Source organism: Bos grunniens, chromosome 17, assembly GCF_055505025.1.
Source record: "Bos grunniens cultivar Pamir isolate PY7600 chromosome 17, Bosgru_T2T1.0, whole genome shotgun sequence".
In the NCBI taxonomy this organism is placed as follows: Eukaryota; Metazoa; Chordata; class Mammalia; order Artiodactyla; family Bovidae; genus Bos; species Bos grunniens.
The window spans coordinates 73,066,915-73,088,039 of NC_141181.1; the positions used below are offsets into that span (position 1 = coordinate 73,066,915).

The following is a 21,125-nucleotide window of genomic DNA, read 5'->3' on the forward strand; positions in this document are numbered from 1 at the left end:
GTGGTTGGAATGGCTCAGCAGATGAATGGACAGAAGGCCCGGTCTGTCCACAGGGGATGAAAAGGAAGGATGTTCTGGTGCCACGACACGGACGAGCCCCGAGGACCGGATGCCCGGTGAAGCGCCAGACCCAGGACAGACCCTGCCTGGCTCCACCTGCACAAGGTCCCGGGGTCGTCAGATTCACAGAAGAAAGTAGACGGTGGGGACCAGGGCGGGGGACGGGGACGGGGCAGAGCGTCAGTCTGGGAAGACGGAAAGCTCTGGAGCTGTGCGTGCTGACTGCTGCAGGACCCCATGTGGGTCCCTGATGCTGCCAAGCCGTGCACCAAGTAACAGCCGAGACAGTAGTGACTTTTAAGTGTATTTATGTATGTTTAACAATTTATAACCCCTGGATTACCCTCAGTCTATTAAAACCATGCTGTTCATCTCGAATTGATCAAGTAGGTCCCCATACATGTGTGCACGCTCAGTCGTGTCTGACTCTTCTGTGACCTCATGGTCTGCAGCCCGCCAGGCTCCTCAGTCCGTGGGACTCTCCAGGCAAGAACACTGGAATGGGTTGCCATGTCCTCCTCCAGGGGATCTTCCCGACCCAGGGATCGAACCTGCGTCTCCTGCATCGGCAGGCGGGTTCTTACAACCGCGCCACCTGGGAAGCCCCAGTCTGTCCTTACGTGTCTGTAAACCGGCAGTTTTCCAGGGCAGTTCCGTGTCTGGAGACGCCTGCTGGTTGTCACCCTAGGCGGCTGGAGGCCAGCCTGCTGCGGGCACAGGAATCTTGGGGGCACAGGTTCGGGGTCAGCTCACAGTGCAGCCCGATGTTCTGAGCCCCATGGCCTGCCTAGCACGCAGCTGGACAGCAGCTGGATGGGCGCGTGTCCCTTCCGTGGGAGCCCCTCTCTTGGCTGTGTGCCCACCAGGCTGGGTCCACCCGCCCGGCCCAAACACCCCTGTGCCCAGGGGCCCAGACTCACCATGAGGCAGGCCATCCAGCTGTGGGCTCCAGCGGGGTGTGGGCTCAGGACCCCCAGGACAGGGCTCCTCCGAAAGCCCGAGCCTGGCCAGTCCTGGAGGCTCTGGAGCAGAAGGGGCCCGTGGGGCAGGCCGGGGGTGGGGACCCTGAGAAAGGTCCCTGAAACCACCAGGAAGGTTGCTGAAGCATCACAGTCAGAGCCTGTGCCGACCCCTGACCCTGACCTTGGAAGCGGGCATCCTACCGCCCCCGCCCCCTCCTGGCCCGCCCAGCGTCTTCCCCTGTGTGGGGAAGACACCCTCGATCCTCGGGGCCAGGCTGGGGGAGGGGGGTGGGCAGAGTGGCACCTCCAGCCCCACGGCGTCCTCGGAGAGTTTCTGCGCTCGAGCACCGCATGTGCCCAGGGAAGACAGCAACGTCCACCAGGACGGGAAGTCACCGTGCTCCGGGGAGAGCAGGGCCGGGACAGGCTCGGGGGGTCCAGGCTCAGCACTCGGGCTGCACACGGCCAGGCTGGGCAGGAGGGGGCCTCAGGGGGCATGTCCACCACGCGGGACGGACAGACAGGGGCACGCCCCATGGGGTCCCTCCGTCCACAGGGCCCGGCCCAGATGAGGGCGACGGTGGCATGGATGGCTGGGCACCATGTCCACACCCAGACTGGGAGAGGTGGCACCAGATGCCGGGAGGAATGGGGCAGCGGGGCTGGGGGCTGTGCCAGGTGCCCCGTGGCTTTCCACCTGCCCCCGCCCTGGGCCGGGCCCGCTCGCCCCCCGCCCCGTGTTCCCCCAGCCCTTCCTCCCATCCCTGAGCTCGGCAGTGCAGCCTGGGGGCTCAGTCACTCCCCCAACCATCTCCTGCCATCCTTCTCCAAGGCATTGAGCTGAGAGGCGCGTTGAGGCCCAGGGAAGGCCCATAGCCTCTGCTCGCCCAGGCCCCCCGGACAGACTCCGGAGCTGGCCTGACGCCTGGAGGCCAAGGCCTCGCGCTAAAGCTGGGCGCGGGCTCCGTGCTTTTCTCCTTCACTTTGATCTATGCTTGAAATTTCCAAATAAAAACAACATCCAGACTGATCAGCTGGATGTTGTGCAGTGATAACCCCCCATGCCGTCACACCCCACCTCCGCTCATAAATCAGCTTATGGCTGTGATAGAGCAGAATCCCCGACACGCCGCTGGCTCTAAGGTCAGTAACAACGCTCAGTATCCAACCACAGAGCTCTCTGAGGATGCAGGTGCCTCTCAGGGCTGCAAGGAGCTGCGTCCTCTGGGGGCAGGGGGCCGGTCTCACGTGAAGCCCCCCAACCCCCTTGGGCCCTCCTGCCAACGCCCCACGTGATGCTGGCGTGCCAACCGCACTTGCGTCCCTGCCTCACCCCACCGGCCAGCTCGCTGTCCCCTGGCCCCGCGCTGGACCTGGGAGCCAGACCCCCCGGCGGGGCCCTCCACCTGGATGCACACGTGGGCTCCAGATGCTGAAGGCCGGGCGGCGCCCCTGGAGCACAGCCACCGCAGGCCCACCCTCAGACCCGCCGGGTAAAGCGCAGTGCAGGGTGGGGGTCCTGGGCGCCCCTCGGGGAGGCCTCCAAGGCCACAGCCAAAGTGGGGACTCCTCCCTGGCCAGGCGGCAGGGGCTCCTTCACAAAAAAGCCCGTAGGACCAACGGCCTGTGGCCTGGGCTCTGCCGGGGTCTCCCACAGCCCCCACCCCAGCGCCAGGGTCTCCTTCCTCCCAGCCCACAGCCCAGCAAGGAGGGTTAGAAGCTGCCCTGGGTCCCCGTCTGCCCGGCTCAGCCGCCGCGCCGCACGCCCGGTGGCCACCTTAGCCTGGGCTGAGTCCTCCTCCTGGGACCCTGCTGCAGACCTGGCCCCCTCCCCACACCCCCAGTGGCGTCCTCTCACTGGGGTGCATGCTCAGCCCTCAGCCTTGGCTGTCTGCGAGGGGCTGGAGCCCGGGACTGCGACCCCCAGCCCCGCCGTGCTGTGTGGCCGGCCGCCCGCCAGGGGATGGCCCTGGCTCTGACGCCCCAGGGAAGCAGGGGCCGCCTGGGAGAATCCACGCCTCCATGCTGCAGGTCTGCAAACAAGTTTACTGTCAGGCACGCGGTGCGGCCCCTTGCTTGGACAGCAGGCGCCGTGTCCAGCCTGGCTATGCTGCAAACAGCAGCCACCAGGGCCCACACGGCTGCGTCAGGACGGGGAATTGGTCCCGGGCAGGAGGGGGGCCTGAGCGACCCGGGGGGCCCAGGACCCATGCCTCTGTGCCCGCACCCTCTCTGTGCTGAGTCACGTGGGCGGGTAGAGCGACCAGACGCTGATGCGCTGGTCCCCGGAGCCCGCAGCCAGCAGGCCCGTGGTGTTGAAGGCCACGCAGTGGACGGTGGCGCTGTGGAAGGCCAGCATGGCCAGCGGCTTCATCGTCCGCCACTGAAACACGCGGACACGGTGGTCCCAGCCCGCAGTGGCCAGGATCTTGCTGTCTGGCCGGATCTTGAGGTCAGCGATCCCGGGATTGATGAGCTCGTGGGTCCCACGCACCTGCGATCAGAGAGGCAGGGAGACGTCGGGTAGCTCCTTAGATCGGCTCCTGACGCCCACCCCCGGATGCCCTGCCCCCAGGACATCCCATTCCTGGACGCCCTGCCCCTAGGAGCCCCCCCGCCAACCCTTCATCCGGGACGCCCCTCCTTCTCCCCATCCATGGTGACCAGCAGCCCTGCGTGTCCCACGCCCTCTGCCCCTCCTGCCCAGGAATTCAGGCTTGGGGCTCAGCGCCCCAGCACCAGAGCAGCCGCTCCTCTGCTGCACATGCAAGGCCCCGAGGGAGCAGGCAGAGCACACGCAGCAGGCCTGCGCCCCAGCTCTCACGGGCAAGGACCTGCCCGTCTCTCCTGGGAGCTCTAGCCCTGGGATCAGAGCGGTGGATGCACTGGAACCCACGTGGCCTGCTTTGGGGGGCTGTTAACAGTGGGGACCGAGAGGGGGTCCCTGCGGAGCAGGGTGCGTCTAGGCCAGCATCACTGCCTGGGAGGGACCCAGGGGGCAGGGGGGACCTTCCCTCCTCCTCCTGGAAGCTGGGAATGCCCGGGCTGGAGAAGACGGGCCATCCTTCCTGCTGGCTCCAGGGATGGTCAAGGGGGCAGGGCCCTGTCCCTGGTCCCTGGATGTGTGGGCAGCATCTCCCGCCCACTGGCCTGTGTATCCCGCTGCCAGCTTCGGTGGGGTGCCCCTGGCAGGGTCAGGGAGTAGGCGGGCGGGCCGCGGCCAGCAGCGGGGCAAGGGGACGCCTGGCCGACCAGCCCAGGCATGGTGGGAGCGCGCCTGACTGGCGTAAATCAGCCTCTTCAAGGATGTGGACCTGCCCGAGGAGGGAGGCAGGGCAGTCTGCACACCACCTGTATGAGGGCGGCTGCGGCCCAGAGCCTGCCTGAGGGGCAGAGCTGGGACCCCTAGGTGGGTGGCGCCCAGCGTCCTGGCGAGGGTGACCCAGGGCCTGGGCACCATGGGCCCCGCTGAGCCCGCCCCGACCAGGACCCTGGGGAAGGACCCGGACACCAGGGCTTGCTTGGCGCGTGACCTCAGGTGCTGGGAATGTGCTGGGCCCATCTGGTTCCCATTACCTCGCTCCGCTCCGCGCGGAGCCCCAGCTGCGTCTGCAGTGCTGGCCTGCCTGCCTGCCTGCGCGGAGATTGATTTGGGCTCGTTGGAGCCGTGGCCGCGAGGCGAGGCACATCTCTGTTCACGAGGCTCCAGGGTAACACCGAGGGCCCGCGACTCGCGTGGACACCAGTGTGCCCAGGCCCCCGAGGCCTCTGGGACCGGCAGCAGCAAGTGGCCAGGGGGAGAGGCGCCCCCGGGACAGCGCTGAGTGAGGCCCAGCAGCCTCCCTGCCTCCTCCTCCTCAGGGTTCCCAGTTTGTTGGCGACGGCACCTCGGTTCTGTGCTGGACGTGCCGCGCGCGCTCTAAGTCTTAAATCTCTGTCACTGTTTCCCCCACAACGCAGGACGGATCAGGCCGACCTGGGCCAAGACAACAGGAGGGGCGGGAGGCCTGGGGTCGCCGCAGCAGGCGGGGCCCTCCGGAGAGCCGCCTGGTCCCCAGGCCTCAGGCACTTGGGCTGAAGTCCAGGCGACACTGGGAAGGGGCGCAGAGCCCACGCTACTGGGGGGGCTGCCTCAGCCCCACCAGGCAGGAGCAGAGGCAGAGGGCACCCTGATGTCCACCTGGGGGCCCTCCACCCTCAACGTGAGGTGAGCACGGCACGGCCCCGCCCACCTCAGGGATGTCGGCTCCCACCACCCATGTCTGGGACTCCGAGGCCTTGGAGACCGGGGAAGCCCCACCTCACAGCAGAGTGCCCTGTGGGGAGGTGGTCTGCCCCACTGCACGGGGCCGAGGGCTCGCTGGGACACAGGCCGGGCAGCTGCCGTGCTGGTCTGTGAGCGCGGCACAGGCAGGGCTGCAGGGGCAGGCTGATGCCAGGGGAGCTAGGGTGCCACCCTGTCTGCGGGCACACGGGGCCCGGCTCAGACGTCACCTGCAGCCACGACCACTTGCTCTGCTTCCAGCGCAGGCCTCCTGAGGGGGCGCTTTTCCGGAAGCCATTGCCCTCCCCAGCCACTGGAGTCCAGCCTTAGCCCCCCGCTCCTACCTGGGGCTCCACCCTGGCAGCCCTGACCCGCGGTCCTGCCCCCAGGAGGGGCGATGCCTGCGGGCATGAGGCCTGTCCCCATCTCTACCCGGGCCCGCCTCCCCAGGGGCAGGACCTGCTCCCTGGCCATGGGGGTCTGGGCTCCTGGGCGAGGCCTCCCTGTGGAGGGTCTGAGAGACACCCTCTTCTGCGGCCTCCAGTCTGCGGGGAAGCCCGGGCCACACAGCCCAAGAGGACGCAGCCAGTGTTCCACTCGGCTCCCCCCGGGGCCCTGCTTCCCCACACCTGGGCCCTCGGAACCGGCTGTGGACAGGTCTCAGCCTCCCGAGGCTTCCTGGCTAACCGGGGCTCCCGCCCCACCCAGAAGCCAGCGTGCACCCAGGCTCCCCACAGGGCTGGGCACTGGGCACCCAGACGTGGTCCCAGGGGCTGCGCAGCCATGGAGGGCGGGCAAGGCTCCGGTCACTTTGCCTCAAGGCCCCCCACCCTGCCGGGCAGCTTGCAGACGGCTACAGGCGCCTCACTGGGGGATTTCTCCACGTACAGTTTGGTTCTTTTTTTTTGATTAATCAGTTCCTTACTGACCAAATTCCTCTGAGTTTTCAAACTGGCTTGCACAGCCCGGATCCCACATGCCTTTCCCCTAGATGGACGAGACGTGACCGCTGTCGGCCAAGGCCCGAGAGAAACCCAAGCCCTGTGAGCGGCTCAGGAGTGCGGCCCCTTGCCCGCTGCCTGCCCGCGCCGGCCCCGATGATTAATTAGCCAGGGGCCTGCACCAAGTCCTTTTCATGCCTAAATATTGTTTCAGCCCATCAGACCGCCAGCACGGAGCAGGATGGATGAACCCGCGGCCCGGCCCGCTGACCTGCAGTGCCTGCTGCCCTTCCAGGCTCCAGACGGCCAGCACCTTCTCCGCAGAGCCCGACACGCCCCTGGCCCTCCGTGGGTCCAAGGCCAGGGCCATGACAGGCTCCGAGTGGCAGGCGACACGGCTGCACACCTTCCGCGCGGAGACGTCCCACAGGGCCAGTGAGCCGTCTTCGTAACCGGCCAGGAGCAGCGGGCGGGGGCTGGACTCGGCCTGCGGGGAAAACAGCGTGTCAGCGCCAGGGGAGAAGGGGCTGGGGACGGGCCGGCCACCCCGCTGGACCCGCGCGCCTGACACGCAGTCTGGACCAGCACCGGGGGACACGGGCCACGCCGGCCCTCCGGCTCCTTCCCACTGCTGACATGCGCGGCCACCCCTGGGCGGGGCCGGCCACCTGTCTGGCAAGCCAGCCAAAGAAAACCACGAGCCCCGTCTCCATGAAAAATGAACCGTCTGCACTTTGTCAACGTCGCCGCGAGCCCCCCGCCTCCGACCATCAAGCTCGCGGAGTCAGCGCCCCGCCCGCCACGTGATGGATGAGGGCGCGGGTCAGAGGCTGCATAGCGGCCACGAGGGGTGGGGGTGCGTATGGACCCCAGGCCAGCCTGGCACCAACTGGGAGCGGCTGCCCCGGGACTGCTGGCTGAGCTCCCGGGTCTCAGAGGTGACTGAGAATGCCCGCCCCTCAGCTGGGCTGCGGGACTTCCCTGACCAGGGGCTCAGCGGCCGCCCTGGGCCCTGGAGGGCCGGCGGGGGCCTGGCCCGGGGTTGCCGAAGCCCCGAGGAGGGAGGCTGGTGCTGGATGCAGCCTGGGCCTCACTGGACATGGCCCTCCTGCGGGCCCGGGGCTGCACCGCAGGCGTGACCTAAGGATGCCAGGGACAGAAGGGGGTGGGGAGCCCCGCATGGGCCCACCCGGGGTCTGGAGGGATGGGAAGACCTGTGTGCCTGGCTTTCTGATGACCACAGGAGCGCCCGGGAGAGAGGAGCAAAGTCCAAGGAAGCGGCCGTGAAGACTGCTGGGCCTGGGTCCAACCCCCGGGGGCTCCGCCCTGGCCCCCCCGCTGCCCCCACCCGTACACTCCCCCTGCACTGGGGGCTGCCCCGCTCCTGGGCTGGGGCGCCCCGGCTGAGTGAGGGCTGCATGCTGCTGACCCGTCCAGGCCCCACGTGGTGGCGGGGGCACCAGAGCTCCCGGTCCAGGGCCCACCCCTTGCGCTGAGGCCCCTAGGCCCCCCCGATGCACACAGGGTCCCCGCGGCCCAAAGACCGCATGGGCAGGCCCACCCTACTCACTCAGCATCCCTGCCAGCCTCTGGGTGTGCCGGCCACAGGGGCCCCAGCACCTCCAGGTTCCTGGGGAGCCCCTTGGCCAAAGGGCGGGCGCTGGAGGGCCAGCCTCCAGGTTGGGTATGCATGACCTCTGACCTCCCATGTGACCATCCTCCTCACAACACAGGCCATCCGTTCTCAGGAGCGGGATGGACAAGAAGGCCTCTGACGACTGGTCAGGGCCCCCGCCACACTTGGATCCGTCAGCGGTAGGCAGTCCAAGCCCCCAGGCCTGGAGATGCGTCCAGGGCCGACTCTGAGCCAGGGGCTCCGGGCTGGATCCACATCAGCCAACGCAGCTCGGCGTGTCCGGCAGCCGCGTCGCTCACCTTGATGAGTTTGTACATCCTGTTTCTACACGTGGTTCTGGTGGAATTCCTACACCATTAGGCAACGACGCTGACGGCGTCTCCAGGGAGAGTGAGCGGATGTGATGCGTCCCCTCTGGGGCCTGTGAGCACCCCGCCCCCCCGAGCCCGCCAGCCCGGCACCCACAGCCTCACTGTCCAAGAGAGTCTCGGGGCCCACGCCGCCCCACGCCCCCGAGAGCTGCTCTCAGTTCAAAAGCTGTGGGGGCAGCGAGTGTGAGGAAGGGCCAGGAGTGGGGCGCACAGGCCCATTCACCCCGCGGGGCTGCGTCTACCTGCAGGGCTGGATGGCTCCCCTGGTCCCAGTGGCACAGGAGAGCGGCCCTGGTCAGCGGCCTGCTCCCCGTGGCGCCTGCGACTGCAAGGACACCCCCTGGTCTCTGGAGGGCATGCCCTGGGCTGTCCACTCGCTGCCACCGGAGCATTGACGCCCCGGTGACCGAGGCTGCCCCCACCCTCGCCACAGCCTCGGAGATGCCTCCTGACTGCGAATGGTCATCAAGATCGGCCAAGCAAGGAGGACACGGCCACTGGACAGCGCTGAGCCCCCCACGGGCTGGAGAGCTAAGCAGCTCGTCCCGCAGTCAGAGGCCACGTGGCTTGCACGGTGGGCCAGCACCGCCCCCACCGGCCCCACGCAGACCAGAGGACAGCACGTGGCTCCCCAGGGAGGTTGCCGCTGACCCCACTGCCCGAGGGGTCTGCAGGCGCCCTTGCAGCAGGAGCGGGGCAGGCTGGGGATGGCACAGCGGTGGAGGAGGGGGACCAGGAACACCGTCCCCAACGGGCATGACTCACGCCCGGGGGCGTGGCTGGGGCGTGGCCAGGCACGGGGCCTTACCTGCCAGAGCTGCAGGCACATGGGCATGCCCAGCCTGGCCCCCGCCTCGGGCTTCAGGCAGCTCACTGACGTCTTGGACGGCAGCTCCAGAACTTGGACCTGACAGCAAGAGAACAGGCGGGTCTGGGCTGGAGCCAGGTCGAGTCTGGGCCGCACGCACAGGAGGCTCAAGGCTCAGCTTGGTGCTGTGGGCCTGTTTGCGCCTCTGCACAACCCCCTGGGTCCCAGGCCACGCAGGATGCACACGTCACTCCCGGGTCACTGGCGGGGCCCTCGAAGGTGTCGTTGTCCAGCGGCCACCTGGGGCCTCCCTCGTGTTGACCTCCCGGCCGGGCGGGCGGCTCTGCCCGACGTGTTGACTCAGCGCCTGGTGCCCCTGCCTCCTGGCGCCCCCGCCTGGCTAGGCCTCACATGCGGACGGCCTGGAGCCTCTGGGCTGTCCTGGGCCCAGTGCCCGCTGCTCCACCTGTGTGTAGCCTGTGCTCAGAGTTGCCCACGCCAGCACAGACCCTCCTGGGTGCCCTGCCTGGTGGCCACCCTGTGGGCGAAGCACCACGGGCAGTGTGCCAGGGGGGACATGGGCAGCCCAAGTCTCCAGACAGCGAGGCTGTGGTGCAGATGGGCTGTGGCATCAAGACGATGAACACCTGCTGGGAACACAGGACCCCTGGGAGGTGAAGCAGAGGTGCCGACGTGCAGGGCGGGGGCGACGCTCTCACCAGCACCACACGCGCGCACACACGCCCTCCACACCGTCGTGTCTGCAGGGCTAGCTTCCGCCCCGCACACCTTGTCCTCACTGCCCCAAAGACGCGGCAAAGAACCTGAGCCACCAGAGGGCCGCCCCACCACGAGCTAGGAAGGCGAGGCGCCCCCACAGCAGCCGTGAGCTCAGGACAGGCGCCAGCAGGACGAAGGACGCTGGGAGGACGCAGAAGCCCAGGGTGCGGCCCGGACGTGACCGGGCAGACCAGGAGGACGCGGGGGCCTCTCGGGGGAGGTCCCCCAGGCCTCAGACATCCAGGCCCACCCTGGCCAAGGGCGGGGCCCGGGGGCCTAGCGCCTGCATGTCAACGGGACTGGCCAGGGGTTGGGTGGTGCTGGCGTGAGAGCTCTTGGCCACGGTCCCTGTGGTCAGGGGTGCGGGGGGCCTCCTACACACTGCTGCTCCCACCTGGCATCCAAGGGCACGTTCTGCTTTCAGAAAGATGTCTGGTCTGGGCAAGTGTGGCCACCCAGACGGCTGGGCTGGCGGGGCGGGATCACGTCCTAGTCACATCGGGAGCCCCTGGGCCTGTGGCCTGAGTCCAGGCGGGAACACGGGGAATGGCCCGCTCCCAGGAGGCGGCCGGCCCTGGCCCAGACCCCGCCGCCTGCTCGGGAAGGGCAGGCACGGAGGAGGCTCAGCACCGTCTCGCTGCTGCCGCGGGAGAGCGTGGAGCCCTCTGTCTTCACATTAATAAAACTTTTAACAGGTTTTTGGCAAATTGGCAACAAAAGCACATGTAGCTCCTAATTGGAGATTTGAGCGCCTCGGCGAACAAACAGACGCCTGTTCCTGCCTCGTTATTTACGAGCTGGGTCTGCTCTGAGATTCACGGCTCCTCTTGGGCACTGGCCAAACTTCCCGGGTGCAGGGCTTGAGTGCCCGCCCAGCCCGGCCTGCCAAATGGCCCTCAGGGAGCAGGGACAAGGTGGGGGATGGAGGGGGTGCCACCCCCGGGTATGTGGCTCCAACCCCCCCCGACCCCCATCCCCATAGGCCCCACCCCCAGGCGCAGCTGACCTGGCCCTGCTCAGCCTGTGCCCCCCGACAGTGACCCTGGGGCCCTGCTCTCTGACGTCCCCTCTGTCCTGCAGTCGCCACCCTGGTGCGTGTCCCCCAGCAGCGTCCCAGCCCTGCCCAAGGCCTCACGTCGGTGCCTAGTTCTGACCTGAAAGGCCGCCTCCCCTGCTGGCCTGCCTCTGCTCCTGACGCCCTGAGGGCCTCCCGGAGACCCCAGCCTACCTGGGCCCCCTGCCCAAGCCCAACACCAGGGCCACCCAGGCGGCCGGCCACAGCTGCTCGGAGACCCCAGAGCCGCTTGGGGCTCACTCACCTCGTCACTGCCCCTCCCAGGCACTGCCAGCATCCAGCGCTGCGGGCCCTCGGCCAGGACGGAGGCCCTGCAGAAGCCCACGCTCTCCAGGTGCACGGCGTCCACCACAGCGTTCCTACCTTCCGCCAGGTCCCACACACACAGCTGCAGGTCGCGGCCCTGGCTGCCAGAAAAGGAAGCGGCAGGCCGTGACCCTCCCGGTGGAGGCCACAGGACGGCATGGGACCCCTCGTGGGGAGGGCCCCGGCTCCTGCGCTAAGAAAGGCCACACTTACACCTGCGGCCCAGACGTGCTGGCCTGAGGTCCGAGGCAGACGGGGAGCAGACACCGAGGACCCCACCCACCGTCTGGCACTGACGCTCCAAAAGCTCAAGCCCGTGTCCCTGCAGCGGCCCCTCGCTGGCCCTCAGGTCTCCCATCCGAGGAGCCCAGGAGGAGGGGCCGTCGCTGACACGTGCAGCACGCACACACCCCGGAGGACGAGGCGTGGACGTGGAGCGTCTCCTCCCGACGGCCTGCCTCAGCAGTCCGACCTGAGAACCCCAGGGGTCCAGAGCAGGCGAAAGGGGCCGCCCACGGGCACAGGTGCGGCCTCGGGTGTGCGAGCCGGGCCGGGGGGGTGTCTGCGGGGCCTGGTGAGGCCGGCCCGGGCCCCAGCTTTGTCCTCCAGCCCAACATGAAAGGGCACCTTCCCTTCAAGGGCCGTGTAGGAGGCTGGACTTGCAAACACAGCTGGGCCCCGGCCGCCACTGCAGCGGCACACACCTGGCCCCTCAAGCACCTGCGTGTTCTGCATCCTGCCCGGCGGAGCACCGCGGCCAGCTGTCACGCACGCACGCCAGCACCCCCACAATCGTCCCGCATGTGTCCGCAGGCCGGCTCTCCAAGGGGCCCGCCTCCCGTGGGGGCTCCCCCAGGACAGCCCAGGGTGCTTGGGGGAGCAGGGGGCCCGGAAAGGCCTACACCTCCACTCAACACCCAGGAGGAAGGTGGGGGTGGCTCAGCGGGGCCCTCGGACACGGCCCCTACTCCAACCATCACGGAGAGAGTGAGGCCCATGTGCAAGGGGTGCGTCTGTGCAGCTCAGGGGACGGGTCGAGGCCCTGTGGGGGCTGAACAAGCATACGCCCAGGGCATGGCCCTAGACTCACCCGGCCTCAGCCGCCCCAGGGCTCGCGAGTGGCTTGTGTCCAGCACAAAAGTGCTTTGAAGCCCCCTGGGGCCTAGAGGCCTTGTATTCTGGGGACCAGCCTCCACGGTGCCCAGGTTTCAAGTCCAGAGGCCAGAGCTGCCCTGTCCGGGAGTTCCAGGGCAGAGGGTGCCCTGAAAAGCCCTCTGATGTCTCAGCTATCTGGGGCTGTGACCCCTGAACACAAGCAGAGAGCCCCCAGACAGCAGTCACTCTGGCAGTGGGGCCCCCATCCTGGCCCTGCCCCACCCGCACCGTGCCTCTCTCCAGGGGAAGGCGGAGGCCCCCAGAGTGCCCCACACCCCCCAGCGCTCAATGGCCGCCTCCTGGCCGACTGCCCAGCCTGGGCGCGTCCCATCACCTCCACGGGCCCCTGCCCTGCTGCCAGCCCCCAGCCCCTCCTGGGATGCACAGGCCAGGTCCACTGCAGCCTCCCCCCACCCCGGTCAGCACCGCCGCGGCCCACCTGAGCAGCTGGGGTCCCTGGGGCAGTGTGTGCAGCCAGGTCACACACTGGCCCCCGTGGCCATCCAGGGCGGCGAGTGGCCTCCGCGTCTGCAGGCTCCAGACGTGCACCAGCCCACGCAGCGACCTGTTCAGACAGCGTGGTCAGGGACGGCCTTGGGGGTGGGGGGTGGGATGCAGTCAGGCTGAGAGTCAGGGTGGGCTGGAGTCAGACTTGGGGGGGTTGGGGGGCTGGAGTCAGGCTAAGAGTCAGGGTGCGGCCTGCAGTCAGGCCTGGGGGTTGGGGGGTGGGCTGGATTCAGGCCTGGGGGTTTGGATGGGTTGCAGTCAGGCCTGGGTGTGGGGTGGGGGCTGGGGGGACACCACTTGGCTGGTGAGCAGGAGCTCCAGCCAGTAACTCTCAGGGGACGGCTGGCCACACGCGCCCAGGAGACGCGCTCCACTTCCAGGCAGGGCGGTCGAGGGGGCGACAGCGTGGGCCCTTCCCCAACCTGCTCCTGGCTGCCGGGGCGGGGCACTCACCCCGAGAGGAGCAGCGGGTGTCCCTGGGCTCCGTGGCAGAAGTGCAGCGCGTGCACAGCCGAGCGGGCACCGCGTAGGACGAACTGGGGGTTGGGCACGGGGGCTGCCATGTGCTCGCCTGCGGACGGAAGGGGGCGTGAAAGACCGTGGGCTCCTCAGGACGGCACGGGCGCCCCTGGGTCCCCCAGACAGCAGGCCCCCCCTCGCCTGGAGCCCCCGCCCTGCCCTCTGCGCCCCCAGGGGCCCTTCCTGCCCAGCCCTCCCCTCTGCAGTCAGAGGCGTGCAGGTCCGTTCCTCACAGGGCTGCGGGCTCGGCCCCCCGGCCCCCATGCTCAAGCAACGGGCCAGCCAATGGCCTTGTCCAGCCTGGACCCTGCATGCCCCTATGGTGTGCAGACAAGACGCAGGCCCTGTATCCTGCCACTGCCCAGGAGGGCCGCTCTCACAGAGCACGTGTCTCGTGAGCAAGGCCTGCGGGTCCCCCAAAGGAGGAGCTGCCAGGGCCCCTCCAAGCCCCTGCAACCACCCTGCCCCAGTCCTGCTGGTGGCCATGGCCACGGCCACCTGTCTGGCCGCAGGTCCTGAGCCAGGTTGAGGGCACAGCAGGGAGCAGAGCCTGGGGCGGCCGAGGGGCCGTCCTGCTGGGCCCCAGGACAGTCCCCCGAAGTCTGCACACAGCCATCAGAGTGCCACGGGGCCGGGGCTGAGGGCTCCCACGATGCAGGCCCCCGGGCACACGCATACACGCAGCGCCAGCAGAGGCCCAGTCCGCACTTGCCATCGCCGCGGCCTGACGGGAGTTTCCAGGACCTGCACGGGGCTGGCTCCAGCAGATGAATCAGGCCCCACCCCCACCCCGTTTCCCAACGGAAGGACGCGGGGAACAAACCCGTCACATTGCTGTTACAACAGCCGGACGCTCAGGCCAAGACGAAGCCTCAGCAATTAAGGGCTCCATCGTTTCAGGCAATTAAAGTAAACGCTTTATTTAAAAACTAATTAATTCTAGCTACATATTTTTCCCATGACAATACCCCGTGATGACTTGATTTATGACGCCTAATTATTCTTTATTAATCTAATTGAGAATAATCACATCATCCCATCTCCTGGCAGGGGGCCGCCCAGAGCTGTGAGCACCCAGCCGCCTGGCCGCCTCACCCCTGGCTTGTCACTATCCCCCTCGGCGGGCAGAGGAGTCCGACAGCTAATCCACAGAGCACAGGCCTGGGTCTGCGAGACACATTCCTTCAAAAATTAAAAAGGGAGAATCTGACGGCTCTTCCTCCACTGTGACACATGCCCCCGGAGGCCCCCGGACGAGGAGGCCGTGGGGGTGATGCTGTGCAGGGGTCCTGGCCTTCTGCAGGCCCCCCAGCCCCGCCCCGTGTGGGCACAGTGTGGGGCAGGAGCCTGCGGCTGACCCCTGGCCGCGGAGGACAGGGCCCAGGGTGCTTGGGGGCAGGTCACTGCACAGGAGCAGCCCCTGCGCAGGCGGGACCATCAGGCTGAGCCAGAGCTGGAGCTGCGCCCACGGCTGCCTGACGTTGCCCCGCAGCCCTCAGCCACCTCGGGCCCAAACCGCAGCCTGAGCGTCATTCACGAGGACCCGAGACGAGGCCTTGGCGGTTCACACGGAGCGCCCTGGGTGGGCCCCGTCAACAGCACGAGCAGACGAGGAGGCTGGCCCCGCAGGGGCCCTGCAGGGGCCACAGGTGTGGAGGGACCGAGCAGAGCGCAGGGCTGGGGCGGACAACAACACTGAGCGGCTCTGAGGCCCGAGACGGCCTGAGCTACACGGAACGCGGCCCACTCAGATCCGGAGAGACCCGGCCAGGGAGAGGCTGCTGGGGGCAGGGGGCGCGCTGGGGCTGCAGCGGAGACGCTCCGTCCATCATGGGGGACGAGGACAGGCTCCCCGTCCACCACCTCCCGGGGGACACGGGAGGACAGGCCTGTCCGTCCACCCAGGCCTGTAGGAACCTCCTGAAGCACCCACAGGCACCCAGAGAGGACATTCGGCTCAGACTCAGGGTAAAGGTCAAGGTCGAGGGAACAGCAGGGCAGCCCTTCTGAATTCAGGGTCCTGAGCACACGGACACGCGGCCTCGGTGAGGTCCTGAGCACACGGACACGCAGCCTCGGTGAGGCCCTGAGCACACGGACACGTGGCCTCGGTGAGGTCCTGAGCACACGGACACGAAGCCTCGGTGAGGCCCTGAGCACACGGACACGTGGCCTCGGTGAGGTCCTGGTTCACATCGAGAGCCCAAGATAAAAAGGGATAAAGCAGACTCAAACATTCAAAGGCAACTTCAGCACGGTAGCAGCAAAGAAAACCAGCAGCGAGAACTCAACAGGCTCCTTGGACACAAACAGCATGCCATCAGAGAAAACTCCACTACAGTCCCAACTAAGAAGATAAAAGACTTAACCATGAATCGTTTAACTGTTGCACATCAAAAGAGCTAAAAACCTAAAGTATCTTTAAAACACGTGGAAGTCTTCAAAACGAAGGTAGAGCTAAATGCCAGATAGAAAACTGGGCAAAAGACAGTAACAGACAATGCACGCACGGAGACAGGGGAATGGCCTTGAAGGTGAGGAGAGGCGCTCCCGCCTGGGACTAACGCCGCCCCAGTGGCTCTGGTTCTGGCCGGATGGAGTGGGCTCAATGCTGACTGTCGCCTCTCTCTTTGGCCAACTGCAAAGAAAACCTCCAGGCAAAACATCATTAGCGATCACCATAAGCTCCCAGAGCGTGGGACCTGGAGTAGCTCCTCGAGGCCCTCCTGGGCCCGCGCAGCCACCGCTCCTTGGAGGTGAGTTTGCTCCTCCCGGCCGCTGCCCCTGGCCCTCGGGCGTGGGGTAGCTCCTCTTGGCTGCTGCCCCTGACCTCGGATGTGGGGTCAACCTCTGTTCGTTTCCAAGGCAAACCATTCAATATCACAGTAATCCAAGTCTCTGCCCCAACCAGTAACGCTGAAGAAGCTAAAGTTGAACAATTCTATGAAGACCTACAAGACCTTTTAGAACTAACACCCAAAAAAGATGTCCTTTTCATTATAGGGGACTGGAATGCAAAAGTAGGAAGTCAAGAAACACCTGGAGTAAAAGGCAAATTTGGCCTTGGAATACAGGATGAAGCAGGGCAAACGCTAACAGTTTTGCCAAGAAAATGCACTGGTCATAGCAAACACCCTCTTCCAACAACACAAGAGAAGACTCTATACATGGACATCACCAGATGGTCAACACCGAAATCAGACTGATTATATTCTTTACAGCCAAAGATGGAGAAGCTCCATACAGTCAACAAAAACAAGACCAGGAGCTGACTGTGGCTCAGATCATGAACTCCTTATTGCCAAATTCAGACTTAAATTGAAGAAAGTAGGGAAAAACCACTAGACCATTCAGGTATGACCTAAATCAAATCCCTTATGATTATACAGTGGAAGTGAGAAATAGATTTAAGGGACTAGATCTGACAGATAGAGTGCCTGATGAACTATGGACTGAGGTTTGTGACACTGTACAGGAGACAGGGATCAAGACCATCCCCATGGAAAAGAAACGCAAAAAAGCAAAATGGTTGTCTGGGGAGGCCTTACATATAGCTGTGAAAAAAAGAGAAAGTGAAAGTGAAGTCGCTCAGTCGTGTCTGACTCTTTGCGACCTGTGGACTGTAGACCACCAAGGTCCTCCGTCTATAGTATTCTCCAGGCAAGAATACTGGAGTGGGTGGCCATTTCCTTCTCCAGTGAAAAGAAGAGAAGCAAAAAGCAAAGGAGAAAAGGAAAGATATAAGCATCTGAATGCAGAGTTCCAAAGAATAGCAAGAAGAGATAAGAAAGCCTTCCTCAGCAATCAATGCAAAGAAATAGAGGAAAACAACAGAATGGGAAAGACTAGAGACCTCTTCAAGAAAGTTAGAGATACCAAGGGAACATTTCATGCAAAGATGGGCTCGATAAAGGACAGAAATGGTATGGACCTAACAGAAGCAGAAGATATTAAGAAGAGGTGGCAAGAATACACAGAAGAACTGTACAAAAAAGATCTTCACGACCCAGATAATCACAATGGTGTGATCACTGACCTAGAGCCAGACATCCTGGAATGTGAAGTCAAGTGGGCCTTAGAAAGCATCACTACGAACAAAGCTAGTGGAGGTGATGGAATTCCAGTTGAGCTATTTCAAATCCTGAAAGATGATGCTGTGAAAGTGCTGCACTCAATATGCCAGCAAATTTGGAAAACTCAGCAGTGGCCAAAGGACTGGAAAAGGTCAGTTTTTATTCCAATCCCAAAGAAAGGCAATGCCAAAGAATGCTCAAACTACCACACAATTGCACTCATCTCACACACTAGTAAAGTAATGCTCAAAATTCTCCAAGCCAGGCTTCAGCAATACGTGAACCGTGAACTTCCTGATGTTCAAGCTGGTTTTAGAAAAGGCAGAGGGACCAGAGATCAAATTGCCAACATCCACTGGATCACCAAAAAAGCAAGAGAGTTCCAGAAAAACATCTATTTCTGCTTTATTGACTATGCCAAAGCATTTGACTGTGTGGATCACAATAAACTGTGGAAAATTCTTAAAGAGATGGGAATACCAGACCACCTGACCTGCCTCTTGAGACATCTGTATGCAGGTCAGGAAGCAACAGTTAGAACTGGACATGGAACAACAGACTGGTTCCAAATAGGAAAAGGAGTATGTCAAGGCTGTATATTGTCACCCTGCTTATTTAACTTCTATGCAGAGTACATCACGAGAAACGCTGGGCTGGAAGAAGCACAAGTTGGAATCAAGATTGCTGGGAGAAATATCAATAACCTCAGATATGCAGATGACACCACCCTTATGGCAGAAAGTGAAGAGAACTCAAAAGCCTCTTGATGAAAGTGAGAGTGGAGAGTGAAAAAGTTGGCTTAAAGCTCAACATTCAGAAAACAAAGATCATGGCATCCAGTCCCATCACTTCATGGGAAATAGATGGGGAAACAGTGAAAACAGTGTCAGACTTTATTTTTTTGGGCTCCAAAATCACTGCAGATAGTGACTGCAGCCATGAAATTAAAAGACGCTTACTCCTTGGAAGAAAAGTTATGACCAACCTAGATAGCATATTGAAAAGCAGAGACATTACTTTGCCAACAAAGGTCCGTCTAGTCAAGGCTATGGTTTTTCCAGTGGTCACGTATGGATGTGAGAGTTGGACTGTGAAGAAAGATAAGTGCCGAGGAATTGATGCTTTTGAACTGTGGTGTTGGAGAAGACTCTTGAGAGTCCCTTGGACTGCAAGGACATCCAACCAGTCCATTCTAAAGGAGATCAGCCCTGGGTGTTCTTTGGAAGGAATGATGCTAAAGCTGAAACTCCAGTACTTTGGCCACCTCATGTGAAGAGTTGACTCATTGGAAAAGACTCTGATGCTGGGAGGGATTGGGGGCAGGAGGAGAAGGGGACGACAGAGGATGAGATGACTGGATGGCATCACTGACTTGATGGACCTGAGTCTGAGTGAACTCTGGGAGTTGGTGATGGACAGGGAGGCCTGGCGTGCTGCGATTCATGGGGTCGCAAAGAGTCGGACACAACTCAGTGACTGAACTAAACTGAACTGAAGCTCCAAGAAGTGAAGGACGGCAGACAGACTTTGGAGGCAGGCAGGAACTTGGAGAGCTGAGCTGAGTGGGGACAAGCTTCCTGCTTCTGTGTTTGCGTCCTGGGGCACTGCCTTCAGGCTGGGTTGGGCTGCAGGGCTGCGAGGCCGGGGTGGCTAAGACTTGGAGAGGAACTAACTTCAGTGCAGGGAAAAGTCTGAGTCCTGGACTGAGCTAAAAACGTAATACACGGCACAGAGAGAGCGTCAAACATCCACCATGACCCCGGATTCTGAAGAGTCCGGGTCTGACTCCCCGATGGTGTCTGCTTCTCTCCTCTCTAGGCCCTGCCCCAGGCGTGGCCCCAGACATGGAGCTGTGCAGGAGAAGTGGCTCTGAGGGCCACCCCAACTTCATGGCCAGAGGGACCGCACAGAAAGGGCCCCACTGGATCCTGTGTGACAGACGGCAGAGAGCAGAGGGCTACAGACAGGCGGTCATGGAATGAACCCCGGAAAGCCTGTGCTCACCTCTGAGCTGTGTGGGGTGGGGCGGACCCACAGCAGCACCAGCGTCAACACCTGAGCTGGGACCACCGAACACTGCCCAGGGCTCAGGCTGACCTGAGTGGCTGGTGCGCGGGCCCAAAGCAGAGCACTGGAAACTTTGGAGACGGACATGTGAGCGAAAAACTGTGGTCCACGACGGGGGGAGGCCACCTGACGGGGTGACAGCCTGCTGACACGACACTCAACGTTCTCCAGGGGACCCAAGATCACAGTCCGTCCAGGCTACAACATGAAGTTACTCCACACACAGAACCAGGAAATGAGATCAGTTCTCACAGGAAAAGACAATTCACAGATGCCAGCCTTGACGGTTCTGAAGTTGGGAACATCAGATGAGGGTTCTGAGCGGCCTCTGTGCTTGTGCTCCGGGAGGTGAAGGTAAACACTCTTGAAAGGAACACAGGGAAGTTGCCAGCAGACAGGTTCCTAGGGCTTCCCTGGCGGTCCCGTGGCTGAGACGTCGCAGTCCCAGTGCAGGGGCCCGGGTCTGATCCCCAGCGGTCCCGTGGCTGAGATGTTGCAGTCCCAGTGCAGGGGCCCAGGTCTGATCCCTGGTCAGGGGATGAGGCCACGCAGGCTGCAGCTAAGAGCTGGCGCACCCGCTAGTAAATCCAGATAAATGTGTGTGTGTCTTAGAAAAAGAAGATATGAAGTGGCAAGTCAGGACACGAGAACATACTCACCGGCCCTGTGCGTCAGGGAAATCTAGTGACAGACACAGCCACATGTCCTGCAGGCTCACGGAGCGGCCAGTGTTAAAGACGGGCTACGCCGCCGGCCGCTGGGACCCATGTGACGCGGGGGAGCTCTCCCAGGGGTGCACTGGCTCAGTCACTTCGGAACGCAGTTTGGCTGTCTCTAGAAAAAGGCCCCCCACTAGGGATGGTCCTCACAGCCACGGAGGCCGAACACACGGTGATGGGCCCCACACCCCAGCAAAGCAGTGCTGACCAGGCTCCCCGCAGGTCAGCCTCAAACTCGCGGAAAAGCAGCCTGTGGAGGAGAGCGGACACCGTGACGCCGTTTAGATGAGACTGTAGAAGGGGCAAGCCGCCCAGCGGTCACAGGAAGCAGCTGAGGGCCCCTGGGGAGGGCTGGTGGGGGAGCGGGAGGCCGGGTGAGGTCGGGAGGCGGCCCTGGGCGCTCCCCCAGGACGACGTGCGTGTGTCTCCGGGCGTGTGTGCCTCAGGTGCGGCAGTGCTTACACAGGTGCCGGAACGTATCCAGTTATCTACTTCACGTGTGTGTGCTTGAGTGTACGTCAGTGTTATTTAAAAACACTCAACAGTACCTAAACCAACGATGTGAGCAGACACTTCACCTGTAAGGTGTGCAGACGGTGAACACACAGCTCAGCGCCCTTAGCCTCGGGGAAATGCAAACAAAAGCACCACAGCTCAGGTGAGGCTGGCAGAGCCGCCGAGAGGACGGAGCCTCACGCGAGCCCACAGCCTGCTGGGAGGTCCACGGCCAGAGCAGCAGAGTTGCACCGCCAGCGCTGTGACCACGGGACACCGGCTCTGCAGAAACGAAACCGTGCCTGAGGGGTCTGCTCTGTTCACATCATCTCTCAAATGCAAAATGACCAAATGACCACTCACCCTCGAGCAACAGTGCAGGAACCC

General features: G+C 63.5%; 1 protein-coding gene and 1 long non-coding RNA gene across 8 annotated transcripts in view; one reads left to right on the forward strand and one right to left on the reverse strand.

Moving 5' to 3' along the window:
* Positions 1-351: 351 nt before the first annotated feature.
* The window catches only part of GNB1L (G protein subunit beta 1 like), a 31,979-nt gene continuing 11,205 nt past the window's right edge, over positions 352-21,125 (reverse strand). For 5 of the 7 annotated variants that reach the window (XM_086349299.1, XM_086349301.1, XM_086349303.1 and 2 more), the window contains 6 exons: positions 13,319-13,436; positions 12,798-12,923; positions 11,142-11,304; positions 9,043-9,141; positions 6,499-6,714; positions 352-3,516 (listed from right to left, as the gene is read on the reverse strand). In XM_086349299.1, the coding sequence (XP_086205425.1) occupies positions 3,265-3,516; positions 6,499-6,714; positions 9,043-9,141; positions 11,142-11,304; positions 12,798-12,923; positions 13,319-13,436 (974 nt within the window). In that variant the 3' untranslated portion in view covers positions 352-3,264. Of the gene's footprint in view, positions 3,517-6,498; positions 6,715-9,042; positions 9,142-11,141; positions 11,305-12,797; positions 12,924-13,318; positions 13,437-20,821; positions 20,928-21,125 lie in introns of those variants that run through there. The other 2 variants (XR_015144886.1, XM_086349304.1) reach the window with 2 other exon arrangements.
* LOC147355941 (uncharacterized) lies at positions 15,061-17,148 on the forward strand. The gene is made up of 2 exons (XR_015144887.1): positions 15,061-15,434; positions 15,501-17,148. It is a non-coding gene; the product is annotated as an uncharacterized LOC147355941 (long non-coding RNA).